We start from the raw sequence: 15,957 nt of genomic DNA, 5'->3' as shown, positions 1-15,957 counted from the left end.
GCAGCTGGGGCACCTGGCCCTGCAAGTGGAAGCAGCAGCGCCTTCGCTGGCGGACTGGCGCTGCTTCCTCTACACCTCGCAGCTAGCTGCTGTCAGCAAGCACTGCTTGGGCGCCGTCGACCACTTCCACGGTCTGCTGCTGCTGCTGCTGCTGCTGCTGCTGCTGCTGCTGCTGCTGCTGCTGTTGTTGTGGTTGGTGTTGTTGCTGGTGTTGCTGTTGTTCTTGATTTGTTGTTGTTGCTGCTGCTGCTGCTGCGGGCTTTCCAGCTGCTTTCGGTGCTGCTCTTGCTGCGTGTTCTCCAGCTGCTGCTGCTGCTGCTGCTGCTGCTGTTGCTACTCGGTGCTGGCCAGCTGATGCTCCTGCTGCTGCTGCCTGCTGTTCATCTGCTATGGCTGCCGCTGTGCATGCTGCCTAGCTGCTCTTGCTGCTGCAGCGTGCAGTTTTATCTGCTGCTGCCACTGCAGCATGCGTTGGGAAGGCAGCTATTGCTGCCTTTCTTTGATTCGCTGCTGCTGCTGCTGCTGCTGCTGCTGCTGCTATTACGGTTGTTCACTGCGGATTGCTGGTCGTTCGTTGTTGCACTGTAGAATGCTCGAGCTTCAGAACTGGCGGTTGCTGCACGTACCGCTGCTGCTGCTGCTGCTGCTGCTGCTGCTGCTGCTACAGGCTGCGAGGAGGTGACCCTTCCTGACGGACGGGTCACTTACAAAGACAAGTACAGCCCCTGCCACATGACGCAGCTTTCGCAGAACTTGCTGCTGCCGATTCTGTACGAGGCAGCAGCAGCAAGAGCCTCTGCGCAGTGGGTCGAGCCTTCAAAGGGCCAGCTGGAAGCTGGTCAACCTGCTGCTGCTGCTGCTGCTGCTGCTGCGGGACCAGCAGCAGGCAGAGAGGAAGAAGCAGCACGAGCTCAGCCGGCTGAGCCCGCGGGCCTGCAGCTGCTGCTGAACGCCCAGTGGCTGGGGGCCACTCAGCAGACGAGCAGCAGCAGCAGCAGCAGCAGCAGCAGCAGCAGCTCAGGGCCCGTGACCTCGTTGGTAGCTGTGGGGGGCAGCAGCAGCAGCAGCAAGCCTGAATACTACGAAGTCACCAGCGACCTCTTAATTGGCTGCGACGGCGCCAGCTCGAGGGTACGCCGCTGGGCGGGGGCCCCCCTGCTGGGGGGCCCCCCCCTGCAGCACTTTTTAAACATAACATTTTGGTCCAAAGAGCTGTCAGAAGCAATACAGCAGCAAGAGGAAGCTCCTGCTGCAGGCATTATCTCAGACTGCGGGGCCCCCGAGAGGCCTCTGGGGGGCTCCGTTGGGGGCCCCCAAGAGGGGCCCCCGCAGCCCAAGGGGGCCCCCCGCGACAGCGGGGCCCCCTCTCAGGGGCCCCCGCACACCAGTGAGAAGGGCCCCCAGGGGGCCCCCTGCTGGGGGCCCCTGGAGGGCCCCGGGCACTCCGCGCTGCTCCGCTACAAAGGCCGGGGCATGCTGTACTATGTGCTGGGGGCAGAGTGCATAGGAGTGGTGGTTTGCCACTGTTTTAAAAAGGGTTTATTTGTGGCACACATCCCTTTCTTTCCCCTGGACGAGGGGCCCCAGGGGGGCCCCCGGAGGGGCCCCTCCAGAAGCCTTTGGAGGGGCCCCCCGGAGGCCCACGCAGACACAAAACAGGCTGAAGAGCTCATCCAACGCATTGCCGGAACTCCCCTTTCTGACATTCGAGTCCAAGACGTTAGGCCCTGGCAGATGGTCGCGAAAGTTGCGGCCCAGTACCTCCCGGAGGGGCCCCCGGGGGGCCCCGGGGGGCCCCTCTGGGGGGCCCCCGGGGGCCCCCCCAACTGCGCTGCCCATGGCGACCGCAGCTCCGACCCGCAGCAGCACTGCAGTGGCCCTGAGACGGTCGAACGCCCACCCTCAGGGGGCCCCATGGGGGCCCCCGAGGGGGCCCCCGAGAGGGCCCCTGCTGCTGGGGGCCCCCTTTGGGGGCCCCTCAGGGGTCGGGTGCTGCTGGCGGGGGATGCTGCGCACTGTCTGCCCCCAGCTGGGGGCCTGGGTATGAATTTGGGCCTCGCAGACTGCTTGAATGCCTCCTGGAAAATTGCCCAGTGTTACCACCTCCGACAAGGCCCATTCGCCCCTCAGCAGCAGCAGCAGCAGCAGCAGCAGCAGCAGCAACACCAGTGCGGGGACCCGGCGGGAAAGATCTTGAAGAGCTACGAAGAGGAGCGCAGACTCGTGGCAGAAGTAAACCCTAATCCCTGTCTGAAGAACACTGCGCGGCGGCAAGTAGCATGCAGCAGCTGCCGCAGCAACAGCGGCAGCAGCAGCTGCTGCTGCCGCAGCAACAGCAGCAGCAGCAAGCTTGTGCGTGTGTGCGTGTGCTGCAGTACACCTGCGCTGTTGCCCGCAAGAACTTCTCCGCGGGCCGCTGCATCCCCGAAGTGCTGGGGCTCCACTGGGGAGCAGCAGCAACAGCAGCACGATGCCTGTCAGCAGCAGCAAATGCTGCAGCTTCAGCAGCAGCAACTGTTGCAGCAGCAGTTGGCCTCCAGGGGCTCGGCAGCGTCGCAGCAGAGGCCTCAAGGCGAATCGCCGGTGGGGCCCTGGAGCTGCTCATGAGCATAGGCAGACGGCAGGTAAGGGGATTTTGCTGCTGCTTCTGCTGCTTCTGCTGCTTCTGCTGCTGCAGCAGTCGCTGCAGCTGCCAGCTGCTTTAGCCCCTGAGATCCTGCGCTGCTGCTTCAGCACTTAGTTTCGATGGATATGTAAAATATATATGCAGCCCATATATATAAATACATATACATATATATATTATGTATATATATGTATGTATATATACACAAATGCATACACATTGAACAAATACACCTTTAACTGACAGGCGTATACGTTTCTTTTCTGCACTTAATGGATACTTTTGGTTTTAAATCTATTTCAAATTAATGAATTTATTGGTGCACAACTGCCTGCTTCTGGCAGCGAGAGGGCCCCCTTGAGTGGCCCGCAGCTAGGGGGCCCCTGGGGGCCCCCCGAGGCCCCTGCGCAGCTGCAGCTGCGCTGCGCTGCGCTGTGTGGGGCCCGCAGGCGGCGCTGCAAATGGCTGTGGGGCCCCTCAGAAGCCAACGGCTAGAGACTATTCGAGTGCTGCTAAGCAGTGAAGAAACTCATTTGGGCCTCAGATTCCAAGGAGTGGACTTGGGCTACGCCTACACCAAGTCGGCCCTCATGGGTGGCGGGGGGGGGCCCCCTGAGCTCCAGGTACGCAGAAACAGGGGCCCTCGGGGGCCCTTGGGGGCCCCCGGCGGGTTTCGACGGCCTCCCGGGGCCCCTGTAGGGGGCCCTGGGGGGCCCCAGGGGCCCGTAGACCCTAGCAAAGCGCAGCCAGAAGCAGTCCCAGAGTGACCAGGGAGAGGCTAGAGAGCAGCAGCAGCAGCAGCAGCAGCAGCAGCAGCTGAGCAGTAGATGAGCTCTAAGAGAGGTCGGCAAAAGCGCAGCAGCGCCGCAGTGCGCAGCCGCAGCAGCAAAACGCCTGCAGCAGCGGCAGAAGCAGCAGCAGCAGCAGCTGCAGGCGGAGCCAGCCACAGGCTTCGGGCCCGTGGCAGGGAGTCCCCCTGAAGCACTGCCTAAGCCTATGTCGGATTATTGTTGAGAAAGGCCTCTGGGGATTTCAAAGAAATTAAAAAGAAATAAAACTTTTAATGCCTTCAGGTCTCAGAGTCCCCCGGCCGGCTGCTCCCCACAGCCTGGCGGGGCGCCCGCGTGCCCCACGCCCCCCTTAAGGCCCTTCTGCATTTTCCTCAAGAGAAGGCCCCAGCAGGTGACCCTCTCGGTTGCGCCTGCAGCCCCAGGGGCCCCCCAGGGGCCCCCCAGGGGGCCCTCGGGCCCCTCAGGGGCCCCCCGAAGGGCCCTCAGGGGCCCCTCAGAGGCCCCCCAGGGGCCTCCCTGGGGCCCCCCGGAGGGCCCTTAGGGGCCCCTCAGGGGCCCCCCAGGGGCCCCCCGGGGGGCCCCGGAGGGCCCCTGGAGGGGTGCCCCAGGGGTCCGGGGCCCCGGGGACCCCCGGGCTCCTCTTGGGGCCGCGGCTGCGCTGCAGAGTCGCAGCTGCAGCAGCGGCAGCAGCGGTAGTAGCGGCAGTTGGGCCTGCTGCTGCAGGACTTGCTGCTTTTGCTGCTGATGCTAAGGTTTTGTAGCTTCTGCAAGAGACGTACGTTCCATGTTGCTGCTGTTGCTGCTGTTGCTGCTGTTGCTGCTGCAGTCTACTGCCTTTCCACAGTGGATTTGCCCGCCCTTGCCTCCCCACTTTGTTCTTATTGCTTCCTGCTGCTTTCGGAGAGCTTCGAGCCTCGCCTTCTTGCCATCCTGAGCAAGTGGAAAGAGACTCAGAGAGCGCTTGCTGCTGCAGCACCTTCTGCTGCAGCACCTTCTGCTGCAGCACCGTCTGGTGCAGCACCGTCTGGTGCAGCGCCTGCCGCTGCAGCACCTACTGCTGCAGCACCTGCCGCTGCAGCGCCTGCTGGTGCATCACCTGCTGCTGCATCACCTGCTGCTGCAGCACCTGCTGCTGCAGCACCTGCTGCTGCAGCACCTGCTGCTGCAGCACCTGCTGCTGCAGCACCTGCAAGGTTCACGCCAGCGGACTTCGTCTTTGGCGTCACGTGGGCAGCAGAAGAAAAGACCCTTGAGGCCTCTGCTTCCCCCGAGGGGGCCCCTCAGGGTTTGGAGCCCTTCAAGCTGCAAGCAAAGGCCCTTGGAGCTTTGGGGGGGGGCCCCCCAGGGGCCCCTTCGCCCTGTGGGTGGCGGCGCGTGACCAGTGGACCAGAGGTCAAGAGTAAGCTGTGCACCACTGGACCTCCTGTGGGGCTGTGGGGCTGGGACGGCGCAGCTCGCAGCAGTGCCAGCAGCAGCTGCTGCTGCCTTTTTGCTGTTGCGCTGCGCAGGCAACTTTGCTTCTACGCTGCTGTCTAAAGAAGCCCGCGGCCAAATTCGCCCAGAAGACCTTCTGCTGCTGCTGAGGCCCGACGGCCACATTGCTGGCTTCTGGAGTGTACGTACACTTGACGAAAAGACGATCTATGGGGCCCTCAATGCCCTCTTCTGACACATGAAGCCCTTTTGGGGCCCCCAGGGCCCCGCATTTGGGACCTTGGGGGCCCCAAGAGGGCTCCGGGTGTCAGAAGAGGGCATGCCCCCACTCAACTCATAATTGGGGCCCCAAGGGCCCCGTTTTTTGCTGGATCTTCTCAGCCCCTAGGGCCCCAAAAGCGGAGCCCTTTGGGCCTCATCAGTGGGCTATTTGGGTCGCTTGGGGGCCCCTCGGGGCCCCTGGGGGCCCCTCGGGGCCCCTGGAGGCCCCTCGGTCCCCTGGACCTTGGGGGCGCTTGGGGGCCCTTGAGACCCAGCTGCAGCTTGCCCCGCCACAAGAAGCCCTGGGCCCAAAGCCTGCAGCAGCGTCGGGGGACTTTGCTGGGCCGTGGCTGCGTGCAGCAGCGCAGCAGCAGGGCAGCAGCAACTGCAGCAGCAGGCGCAGCGACGCAGCGATGTAGGCAGGTTGGGGGGCCCCCCAAGGAGCCTTTCGGCATTAAAAGGAATTGGGGGCCCCCCTATTTGCCCCTTTTGCTGCTTCTGTGTTGACAAGCATGCATGCCCGTAGGGATCTTTGGGCTGCGCAGCAAGAGCCCACTGCCTGCTGCTGCAGGCTGTTAGCTTTAAGACTGAGTTACAGGCGCTTCTGATACTGCTGCTGCTGCAGCGACAAAAGCAATTAGGTTTTTATACTGAGGTGCTGCCGCTGCTGTTGCAGCTGCAGCAGCTGCACCAGCAATTAGGTGTTTGGGCTGAGCTGCAGCCGCTGCTGCTTCTCCAGCTGCAGCGGCAGTTAGCAGACAGACAAGACAACGAGGGACATAACAGAGACAAAAAAGCTGCAGACGTTGCTGCTGCAGTCCATTTCAAAGACAGAATTAAGTGGCTGCCAGAGCGAGCAGCAAAAACCTGCGTCTGCTGCTGCCGCAGCGCAGCACAGGCCTGCGCGCTGCTGGAGCACGGGCCCCCGCCCTTCAGGTGTATATACACCTCAGGGCTACACGGCTGCGCTGTTCAGGTGCCTATGCTTCTCAACGGCCGTGGCTGCTGCGGCGGTCCCTGTGCTGCTGCTGCGCTGCTGCTGTGCTGCTGCTGCGGCCCCAGCAGTTCAGCCGCCCGTCCCCCGCCGTTGCCTGCGTGCGCTCTGCAGCAGGGACCCCCCAAGTCGAAAAGGCGGGCAGCAGCAGCAGCAGCAGCAGCAGCAGCAACAGAAAGGCGCAGCTGCTGCGCTGCAGCAGAGGCACCGGGCTGTCTGGTTGCCGCAGCAAGGCAGCCCTATAGCTCGGGGGGCCCCTGGGGGGCCCCCAGGAAGCCTGAGGGCCCCTTGATCTGCAGGGGCTCTTCTCTATTAAGGGCCTCTTCTATAAGATCTGCCACTAGAGCCCTTCCTGCTTCAGCAGCAGCAGCATCTACAAAGGCCCCTGGCATCTTTGCTGCCAGCCACAAGTAAAGCTCCAGCACCTGCGCATACGCGGACCCCACAGAGCTGCTGCTGCTGCAGCGCGCCGTGCTGCTGCTGCTGCTGCTGCTGAATTTGCCGAAACTTGCTTCTTTGCTGCTGCTGGGCAGACAGGCTCAGATAGCACACAGCAATGAAGCGGCAGGCGCCGAACGGACAAGGGAGCAGCAGCAGCAGCAGCAGCAGCTGCTGCTGCTGCTGCTGCAGCAAACGCAGCAGAAGCAGCGGGGCAGCAGCACAGCGCAAAATACCTGATAAATCGCCTCCAAGGCCCTGAGGGCCTCCAGGGTCTCTGGCGGCGAAGCTTCTGTCTCTTCTGTCTCTGAGGGGCCCCACATTAAGTCTTCATTGAAAAGCCCAACTCCAGCAGCAGCAGAGGGCCCCCAGGGGCCCTCCTCTGTGAACTCCTGCGCGAAACGGCGATCTGGCTGCGCTTGCTGCTGCTGCTGCTGCTGCTGCTGCTGCTGTTTGTCCGTGCGGCGGACAATGCGGAAGGGAGAGGGCAGCAGCACCACACTGGTCGCCGCCAGGGAAACTGCAAAGGACCGCAGCGCTGCCTGCATGGGGAGGCTAATGCTAGCAGCAGCAGCAGCAGCAGCAGCAGCCTCAGGTGCAGTTGTAGCAGCAGCTGCACCAGCAGGTGCAGCAGCAGCTGCAGCTGTCGCTGAGTTGCTCGACACGGCGTCTCCCGTTGCTGCTGCCTCTGCCTGTTGTTCTGCTGCATCAGGCGGCGCTGCAGCCGAATTGGCCGCTTGCGCCCCTGCTTCCCCTGCCGCAAGCTCCCCGCCTTGCTGCTGCTGCTGCTGCTGCTGCTGCTGCTGCTGCAGAGGCGGAGAAACGGAGACTGGAGCTGCGCAGAAGAGAAACAGCTCCTGCGGCGTCAGCGGAATGTCCTGCAGCAAAGCTGCAACAGCAACAGCCCTGTGGAGAGCAGCAGGAGGCACGAAGTAGGGCTCGCGGGTGTGCAGCATCGATAGGAACCTGCAGCCACAGCAGCAGCAACAGCAGCAGCAGCAGCAGCAGCAGCAGATGGGCGCCTTGGCCGGGGAAACAGCCCCTGGCCTCGCTGCTGCTGCTGCTAAGGGCTTGTCTCACCGCTGCATCACAGCTGCAGCATTTTGCTGCTGCCCAGGGGCAACATATTTAGCAAAAAGGGCAAAGGCCCAACTCTCCGGCAGCAGCGCCGCGCGCTGCAGCGGGGTCGCCTCAGGGTCACTTGGGCCTGCAGCACAAGCCCTGAAGCCCAGACGAATTCAAACGCTGCTGCTGCTGCTGCTGCTGCTGCTGCTGCTGCTGCAGCTCCCCACGCACCTCCCAGGACCGCAGAGCTCCAGCAGAGCTGCAGCAGCAGAGCTGCTGCAGCAGAGCTGCAGCAACAGAGCTGCAGCAGCAGAGCCGCAGCAGAAGAGCTGCAGCAGCGGAGTAGCAGCAGCAGAACAGCAGCAGAATGGGGCCCACCTGCGAGGAGGCCCCGGAGAGCCTCCAGCTGGTCCTGCTGCAGGGCACTGACGAGGCCCCCCTGGGGCCCCCAGGGGCCCCCAAAGCGGCCCGCCCTGTGGGCCAGCTGCCGCACTTCGGGGGCCCCCAGGGGCCTCAAAGAGGCCCCATCATATTTGAAAGTTGAAGTGAAAATAATTCTCCGAATTGACAAGTTCACCCCCAGTCCGATGGCGTCCGTTGCTATGAGCACAGAGTACGGCGGCGGCGCTGCTGCTGCTGCTGCTGCAGGAGCTGCTGCTGCATCTGCGGGTGCTGCAGCAGCAGCTGCTGCTGCACAGGGTGCCGGTGGACCTGGTGGGGGAGCTGCCAAGTCCGCTGCCGCGAGCGAAGGCCCTGTTTCCCCGCAGGGCAGCTCCTGCTGCTGCTCCGTTTGCTGCTCTTGCTGCTGCTGCTGCTGCTGCTGCTGCTGCTGCAGCTGCTGCGCATGCGCCGCCACGGCGTCGTTGAACCTTCTGGTTTGCTGCCGACGGACCTCCGGCGGCAGCTGTCCGTACAGCAGCGCCGGCTGCACTCCTGCAGCAGCTAAAAGTCCCTTAAGCTTCCAGCAGCAGCTAACAGAAAATGTTAAAAGACAGTCTCCAGGCTGCAGGGCTGAAGTCCAGTCGGCGGGCAGCGCCTGGGCCTCCACCTACGCAGCACAGAACCCTGCTGCTGCTGCTGCTGCAGCTGCGGCTGCTGCTGCTGCGCCCCGGGGAGCCCCGCTTCAGCCACAAGCGAATCCTAGCATTCCCTACCTGCTATTCTGCTGCTGCTCTGCTGCTGCTCCGTTGCTGCTGCTGCGGCATTTCCTCCCCTCCCTGCTATGCAATGGATAGCTAGGCTGTTCCCTGTGTGGCGTGACTGGCAGCAGCAGCAGCAAGTCTGCTGCTGCTGCTGCTGCTGCTAATTGCTTGCGTTCTGCTGCTTCCTTTACCTGCACTTTGGCGAGAGAGGGCCTCGTGGCTCTGCTGCAGATCTGGTCGCCGCACAGCAGCGCCAGGCGCTCCACTAGGGGCCCCGCTGCTTCTTCCCCGCAGACGTGCAGCTCTTTTGCCTTCGCCGCAGCAGCACAGCAGCAGCAGCAGCAGCAGCAGCAGAAAATCGCGTCGCAGCTGCAGCGGAGGCAGCAGGGCCCGACGCCAAACGCAAACTAACGGCCCACGGCCACCATTTCTAAACGGCCTGCCGGCAGGGCGCCAGCGTCCCTTGCTCCACGAGCAGCAGCAGCAGCAGCAGCAGCAGCAGCAGCAGCGCAAGCAGCGGCACCAGCACCACCACCAGCACCAGCAACTGTAGCGGCAGAAGCAATTGTAGCAGCAGCAGTGGCAGCAAGCAGAGCGGCAGCAGCCACAACAGCGACTGTAGCAGCAGCAGCAGCAACTACTGCAGCAGCAGCAGCAGCAGCAGTAGCAGCAGGAGCAGCAGCAAAGAAAGCTGAGTACCCGGAGTCCCAAAAAGGCCCGGGTCCAGGCGAAGCCCCTCTGGGGGTCTGCGAGGAGCTGCACTTCGTCGATGACTGCAAGGTCGAAGTCTCTGTCTAAGGGCGCTGCTTCCGCGGTGCTGCACACGTGGGTGGCTGCCTGCAGCAGCAGCAGCAGCAGCAGCAGCAGCGGCAGCAGCAGCAGCGCCGTGGCTGGAACTGCATGGGAGTGCTTGGGGAAGAGGCCTTGGGGGACAGGCCTCTCACCGCCCGCGCAGCCGCAGTGTGCAGGCAGCAACAGCAGCAGCAGCACCTGCAACAGGCGAACGGCGCCTCGTGAGCAGCAGCAGCAGCAGCAGGAAGTGGCGCCAGTCGTGCGGGGGGCCCCCGAGGGGCCCCCAGGGGGCCCCTGGCTGCGGGTCGCTCACAGGGTCTTTGATCTTGGAGGGCCCCGTGATGAGGGAGCAGCTCTTGCCTTTGCTGCGCAGCACCCCGTAGACTTCCGTGGCCAGCAGCCGCAGGGGCCCCACGTAGCAGCCGCGGGGGGCCCCCGCGAGGGCCCCCAGGGCACTGTGGGTCTTGCCGCTGTTGGGGGGCCCCAGCGACAAGTGCACGCGGCGGCGCTGCTGCCGCGCTGCAGCAAACCAGCCCTCGGGGGCCCTCAGGTCCTGGCGCAAGGCGGGGCGCACACACGCCCAGGCGGCAATGCGCTGCTGCTGCTGCTGCTGCTGCTGCTGCAGGGGCAGCAGCGGAGGCAGCAACAGGAGCAGCAGCGGGAGCGGCAGCAGCAGCAGCAGCAGAACCAGCGGCAGCAAAAGCAGCAGCGACAGCAGCAGCAACAGCAGCATCGCACCGCGAGTTTCAGGACGTTCTTGTACGCAACAGCAGCAGCAAGTCCTTCTCTTGCGAGGTAAAGGCGGTAAAGGGCCAGCATGGGGCCTGCAGCAGCATGAGCCAAAGGAGAAGCCTCGGGGCCCCTCAAAGGGCCCCCAGGGGCCCCTGGAGTCACTCCTGCTGCAGCGCACACCTCAAGCAGCTGCATGCAGCAGCAGCAGCAGCAGCAGCAGCAGCAGCAGCAGTAGCAGCACATCGGAGGAGGCTAAACGTCTGAACTGCAGCTCGGGTGTACGTACACCGCAGACCCCACAACTCACCAGTGCATAAGTGCTGCTGAGCAGCTCCCCGTCAGCAGCGGCGCTGCTGCCGCCTGTCCACCGCTGCAGCAGCAGCTGCAGCTGCTGCTGCGGCTTCTGCTGCGTCTGTCTTGCTGCTGCTGCTTGCAGGTCGAACTCCGCCCGCAGCGCGAGAAGCAAATCCGTGAAGGCCTGCGCCTGCAGCGCTTCCAAGCTGCTGCCAGGGCCTTGAAGTTCCTGCTGCTCCTGCTGCTGCTGCTGCTGCAGCTGCTGCAGCTGCTGCTGGTGCTGCAGCAACGCAGCGTCCAGCCAGCGAAAAAAGGCCCTTTGTGTCTGTGCTGCTGACAGCAAAGCCACCGGGAGGCCCCACCTGGCCTCGAGAAAAGCAGCAAAGGGGGGCCCCACGGGGCCCCCCTCGGGGGCCTTTAGGGGCCCCCCCCCGGCCAGCTGGCGCCACAGGCGCAGCAGCTCTTTGCGTTCTGCTGCAGTTAGGGGCACAGTCCTTAGCAGCAGCGGCACATGCCCCGCTGCTGCTGCTGCTGCTGCTGTAGCTGCTGTAGCTGCTGCTGCTGTCGGTGGGCTAGCTGCGGCTGCTGCTGCCGGCGGCGCAACAGCAGCAAAAGCTTCTGTTGCGAAGCAAGAAGCTGATGAGGTTCCAACTTGGAGAGTATTTGGCTGCTGTGTGCACTGCTGGCCCTGCTGCTGCTGCTGCTGCTGTTGCTGCTCACGTTGTTGCCGCTGCTGCTGCTGTTGCTGCTGCTGCGCACTCAAATACGGCGGAGTTGCAGCAGATATAAACTGCCGGTTTTCCGCGTCTTCGTCTTCCCACCATAAAGCCCCTTGCTGCTGCTGCTGCTTCTGCTGCTGCTGCTGCTGCTGCTGGAGGTTTACTGAGAAGCACTTGCTGCTGTAAAGGCGCCTTCTTGGAGGGCTAAGACTGCAGCTGCCGCCGTCGCAGTGCTGACTGCTGCTTCCGCTGCCTCCTTTAGGTGCTGCAGCTGCTGCAGGAGCTGCTGCAACTGCTGCAGCTGCTGCAGCAGCTAGGAGGCCCCTCTGCGCTGCAGCAAAAGCTGCACCAATGGTAGAAGAGATGCTGCTGCAGCAGCAGCGCCTCCGTGAGGCGCGCTGTGCTGCTCCCGGGAATAGCAGCCTCCTGTTGCTGCTGCTGTGGCAGCAACTGCTGAGCTTCGAGCTGCTGATGCTGCTGCTGCTGGCAAATAATGTGCGCAGCAGCAGCACCGGCTGCTGCAGTGCCACCATTCTGTATAGACAGGCCCCGTTACGAGGCCGTGCTGCTACTGCAGCTGCAGCTGCGGGCAACGAAGCTGCAGCACTGCCTTTCGCTGCTGCAGCAGGCACTAATTCATCAAGTCCTGCTGCTGCTGCTGCTGCTGCTGTTTCTGCTGCTGTGCATCGCGCGGCAAAGCCCCCCGAGAGGCCCTGAATGCTGCTTGGAGCATCACACTGCGCTGGTGTTCCAACTGCGCCTGCAGCTCGTATTCTCCGTGCTGTTGCTCCTGCTGCTGTTTGTGTTGCTGCTGTTGTTGCTGCTGCTGTTTGCTGCTGCTGTCGTTGTCGCTGCTTCTGCTGTGGTCAAAGTTGCGGCGCCACTAGAAAGACAAGCGGGCACACTGGAAGCTGCTGTTGCAGCTTCTCAGCGGCAAGATCTATGAGCCCAGCACGAGACTGCTGCTGCTGCTGCTGCTGCGGCCGCCGTGGCTTCTTGGGGGGCCGCGCTGGTGTGTTGCAGCGGCAGCAGCAGCAGCAGCCCCGGCAGCAGGAGCCGTACCGGCCGCAGAAGCAGGCAGTCTTGGGAGCTCCCCGCCTCCATTTAGCCTCCTCAATGCTTCCGCATCGCCTCAGGCTTTGAGCCCTGCGGAAGACACTTTGCAGCAGCAGCAGCAGCAGCAGCAGCTAAGGCCTCTTTCCTTAATATCGAGCTATGCCGCCCACCAGGCCCCCACACCGCCTGTGGGCCCGTGTCTTCCTTGAAGAAACAACCAAATCACTTTGTTAAGGAAAAGTATACATAAGATACCCCGCAGCAGCAGCAGCAGCTGCTGCTGCTGCTGCTGCTGCTCCACCTGCGGCAGCGGTCTGTGCAGAACCTCCAGCACTGTTGATCCGCGGGCTCCGGTGTTACTGCTAGGGCATCTTCCTTGCTGAAACGTTTTTTCTTTTTTATTTCTAACTCTTTTGCAGCAGATCTCAGTTGATGCTCCTTGTCTAGCAGCAGAAGTTGGAGCAGCAGAGCTGCTGCCGCCTTCCGGGGCTGCCTGAACACAAGAGCAGCAGCAGCAGCAGCAGCAGCAGCAGCAGCAGCAGCAGCAGCAGCATGGAAGTCGACACGCCGCAGCTGCAGCGGTGAGGGACAGTATTTGCTGCTGCATTTTGTGTGTCTTCTGCCTTTTAAAACGACTCCGCCCAAATTTGCTGCTGCATAGTGCAGCAGCTCTTCTGCGGCCTAAGCAGTGAGCCGCTGCTGCTGCGGCTGCTGCTGCTGCTGCTTGTCGGCCTCGGTCAGCAAGACAGCAGCGGCAGCAGCAGCCAAAACCCCCGAGGTGTTCGCCAGTGCTGCTGCTGCAGTCTGCAGCTTTGCGGCTTCCTAAATTCCTGCAGGGGCGGCTGTAGGCAGCAGCAGCCACTCTGCGGCAGCAGCAGCTGCCGATTTTCTGCAGCATCTGGGAGAAGCCTTCTTCTCTGTGCTGGGCTGGTGCTGCTGCTCCTGTTGCAGTGGCAGCTCCTCTTTTCGGGGCTGATTCATAAACGAGAAGAAGACTGCTTCTGTACTGCTGCAGCTGCTGCTGCTGCTGTGCTTACTCCCAGACTTGGGGGGTTGTTTTATGCGTGGCCGGGTTCTTGCAGCAGCAGCAGCAGCAACAGCTACAACAACAAGAGGCTCGGCAGAGTCAGCAGAGGCAGCAGCAAGCCTTCAACATGCAGCCGGGCAGACCTGAGGAGCACACTGCAGAGGGGCAGCAGCAGCAACAGCAGCAACAGCAGCAACAGCAGCAGCAAGAGCCCCAATGCATGGAGCAGGAGGAGAGCAGTCGCAGTTGGCGCCAAGACCCCGTAGCCAGCGGTGAGGGCGGCCCGGAGATCGCGGGTTGCTGCTGCTGGACGTGGGGGGCCGCCTGTTCGCCACGACCTGCTCCACCCTCTGCAGCTTCGGGCCCCACTACCTCTCGCAGCAGCTGGCTGCCAGGGGGGCCCCCGGGGGCCCCCAAGAAATATTTGTTGATAGAAATGGGGACCTTTTTTCTTATGTTTTGGACTTTCTTAGAAATGGTTCGCTGCACTGCAGCAATGAGCCTTGGCTGCTGCAGCAGCTGCTGCTCGAGGCCCGCTTCTTCAGCATCCAGCCGCTCGAGAAGCTCATCGAGGAGCGCCTACACAGTGCTGCTGCTGCTGCTGCTGGTGCTGCAGCAGGAGGCAGGGGCTGGGAAAGGTGGGGCAGAGGCTGCTGCTGCTGCTCTGTGCTGCTGATTTGTGGCTGCTGCCTGCGCTGCTCTTTGCGATGAGCTTCCTTTGTTGCTGCTGACACACCCAGGCTCGCACCTTAATGCTGCTGCTCTTGTGCTGCTGCTGCTGCTGCTCTGCTGCAGCAGGAAGGCAAAGGTTCGGCTCGCCGCAGCCCACAGGGCAGCGAAGGCGCAGCAGCAGCTGCAGCGCGGGCACTGCTGCAACAGCGCAGCAGCAAAGAGCGACGTAAGGGCGCAGTTCTGCTGCTGCCTCGCTTCTCGCTGCTGCTGCATCAGTCTACGCTTTGCTGCTTCTTCCGCCATTCTCTGCATGGGCTTGTCTCCCGTGTGCTGCTGCTGCTGCTGCTGCTGCTGTTGCTGATGCAGGATCTGGAGGACAGCCGCAGCAGCGAAGGCGTCACAGCCTCCTCAAGCAGCGAGGGCGGCGGCAGCAGCGGCGAGGGGGAGCAGTCACCTGCAGCAGCTGCCGCAGCAGCAGCAGCAGCAGCAGCAGGAGCAGCAGCAGGAGCAGCAGCAGGAGCGGGTTTGGAGGCGGAGGAACAGCCCCCCGAGCTGCTGCAGATTGCTGCAGCAGCAGAACTTGCTGCTCGGGCCGAAGCCCTTCGCCGGGCGCTGGTCAATGACGATCCCGATCCCCCAGAGCCTCAAGCAATTAAGGACTTGGGAGCCAGAGTGCTTTTGACTGAAGAGGATTTCTAACAAACAAGTTTAGCAGCAAAATCAGCTGCTGCTGCTGCAGCTCGCGCTGCTGCTGCTGCAGGTAGTGCTGCTGCAGCTGCTGGCGCTGCTGCTGCTGCAGCGAATGCTGCTGCAGCGAATGCTGCTGCAGTTGCTGATTCCGCAGAAACTGCTGCCGCCGCAGCAGCGATTGCTTTACGGAGCGATAGAACGAAAGGCAGCAGCAGACGCTGCTGCAGCAGCTCTTTTTAAGAAGCAATAGAAGCAAAAATAGCTGCTGCTGGCGCAGCAGCTTCTGCTTTAAAAAGCAATAGAAACAGGAGCAGCAGCAGGTGCTGCTGCTGCAGCAAAGGAAGCTATCCAGTGTTGTGCGGTGGCATTTGCCTTGCCTCAAGACCGCCACAGCAGCAGCTGCTGCAGCAGCTGCTCCAGCAACAGCTGCTGCAGCGGCAGGCTTAGCGCCTGAAGCAGCATAAGCAATTTAGTAGACTTTCGCAACCACCGCGGAAGAGTATATAATGGCCTCCATGCTGAAGTTTCTTTGTATACATTTGAAGCCACTAGAAGCACCTAAACATTTTCTCGCGAATTGAAAAGAGCTGGATGAGCTGCGGTTGATGGCGACGGGTTTAGGGTGCAGGGTTTAGTGTCTTTGGTTGGAATTTAGGGTTTAGATCTAGGCGGTCAGCGTCTAGGGTTTAGATGTTAGGGATTAGGGTTTGTGCCTGCAAAGCTCAGGGGTTGGAAGGGTTAGGCTCTTGAGTTTAGAGTCCTGAGTTTAGAGTTAAGGGTTTAGGGTTTCTGAGGTGTATCTATAGCACATTGGTGTTTGCAATGTTTTTGGTGGAAAAGTTTCCTGGGATTTCAAGACTAAACAATGAAATGAAAATGAATAAATGAAGATGAAAATGCCAAGTGAGGGAGTTTCGACAAGTCAAAGAAGTCCAATGCGTCAGTTTTGCTGCTGCAGCTTCGCAGCAGCAAATATGCAGGAGCAAAGAAGTCAGAATAGCTGCATTTATAATTTCAGCTGCGCCGGGTGTATTCACACTTATATTCCTTTTTATTAGCTTCCATTTTTGCAGTTGCAAAGTTTCAATTCGAAAGTTTTCTCTCACTCTGCAGCAACTTCACCTACGCTAACACACTGGCTGCACACCATCACACTCTGCTGCCACTTCTTAAAGCAAATCGCCCACTTTGGACTCTTGCATGAAGTTCTATTTGAAACACTTG

The 15,957-nt window shown here is 61.8% G+C and overlaps 4 protein-coding genes across 4 annotated transcripts; 3 read left to right on the top strand and 1 right to left on the bottom strand.

The window, feature by feature from the left end:
- Positions 1 to 732: 732 nt before the first annotated feature.
- Positions 733 to 2,607, top strand: ENH_00073410 (FAD-depdendent monooxygenase, putative; the record flags this gene model as incomplete). Its single annotated transcript, XM_013582745.1, has 1 exon — positions 733 to 2,607. One exon carries the CDS (start codon positions 733 to 735, stop codon positions 2,605 to 2,607), a length of 1,875 nt encoding a protein of 624 aa, XP_013438199.1.
- Positions 2,608 to 3,087: 480 nt separating this feature from the next.
- On the top strand, positions 3,088 to 3,393 carry ENH_00073400 (hypothetical protein, conserved; the record flags this gene model as incomplete). The annotated part of the gene is made up of 1 exon (XM_013582744.1): positions 3,088 to 3,393. One exon carries the CDS (start codon positions 3,088 to 3,090, stop codon positions 3,391 to 3,393), a length of 306 nt encoding a protein of 101 aa, XP_013438198.1.
- A 517-nt stretch (positions 3,394 to 3,910) lies between these two features.
- ENH_00073390 (helicase, putative) lies at positions 3,911 to 12,392 on the bottom strand (the record flags this gene model as incomplete). Its single annotated transcript, XM_013582743.1, is given in 5 exon segments — positions 3,911 to 4,243; positions 4,248 to 4,262; positions 10,282 to 10,464; positions 10,583 to 12,148; positions 12,351 to 12,392. Coding segments are annotated over 5 exon segments (2,139 nt in total).
- A 1,106-nt stretch (positions 12,393 to 13,498) lies between these two features.
- ENH_00073380 (potassium channel tetramerisation domain containing protein, putative) lies at positions 13,499 to 14,742 on the top strand (the record flags this gene model as incomplete). The annotated part of the gene is made up of 4 exons (XM_013582742.1): positions 13,499 to 13,683; positions 13,845 to 14,009; positions 14,167 to 14,269; positions 14,410 to 14,742. 4 exons carry the CDS (start codon positions 13,499 to 13,501, stop codon positions 14,740 to 14,742), a joined length of 786 nt encoding a protein of 261 aa, XP_013438196.1.
- Between the last annotated feature and the right edge of the window lie 1,215 nt (positions 14,743 to 15,957).

The sequence above is a fragment of the Eimeria necatrix genome, genomic scaffold, assembly GCF_000499385.1.
Source record: "Eimeria necatrix Houghton genomic scaffold, Enh_scaff730, whole genome shotgun sequence".
NCBI classification, from domain to species: domain Eukaryota; phylum Apicomplexa; class Conoidasida; order Eucoccidiorida; family Eimeriidae; genus Eimeria; species Eimeria necatrix.
This window is presented reverse-complemented; position numbering and strand designations above follow the sequence as displayed.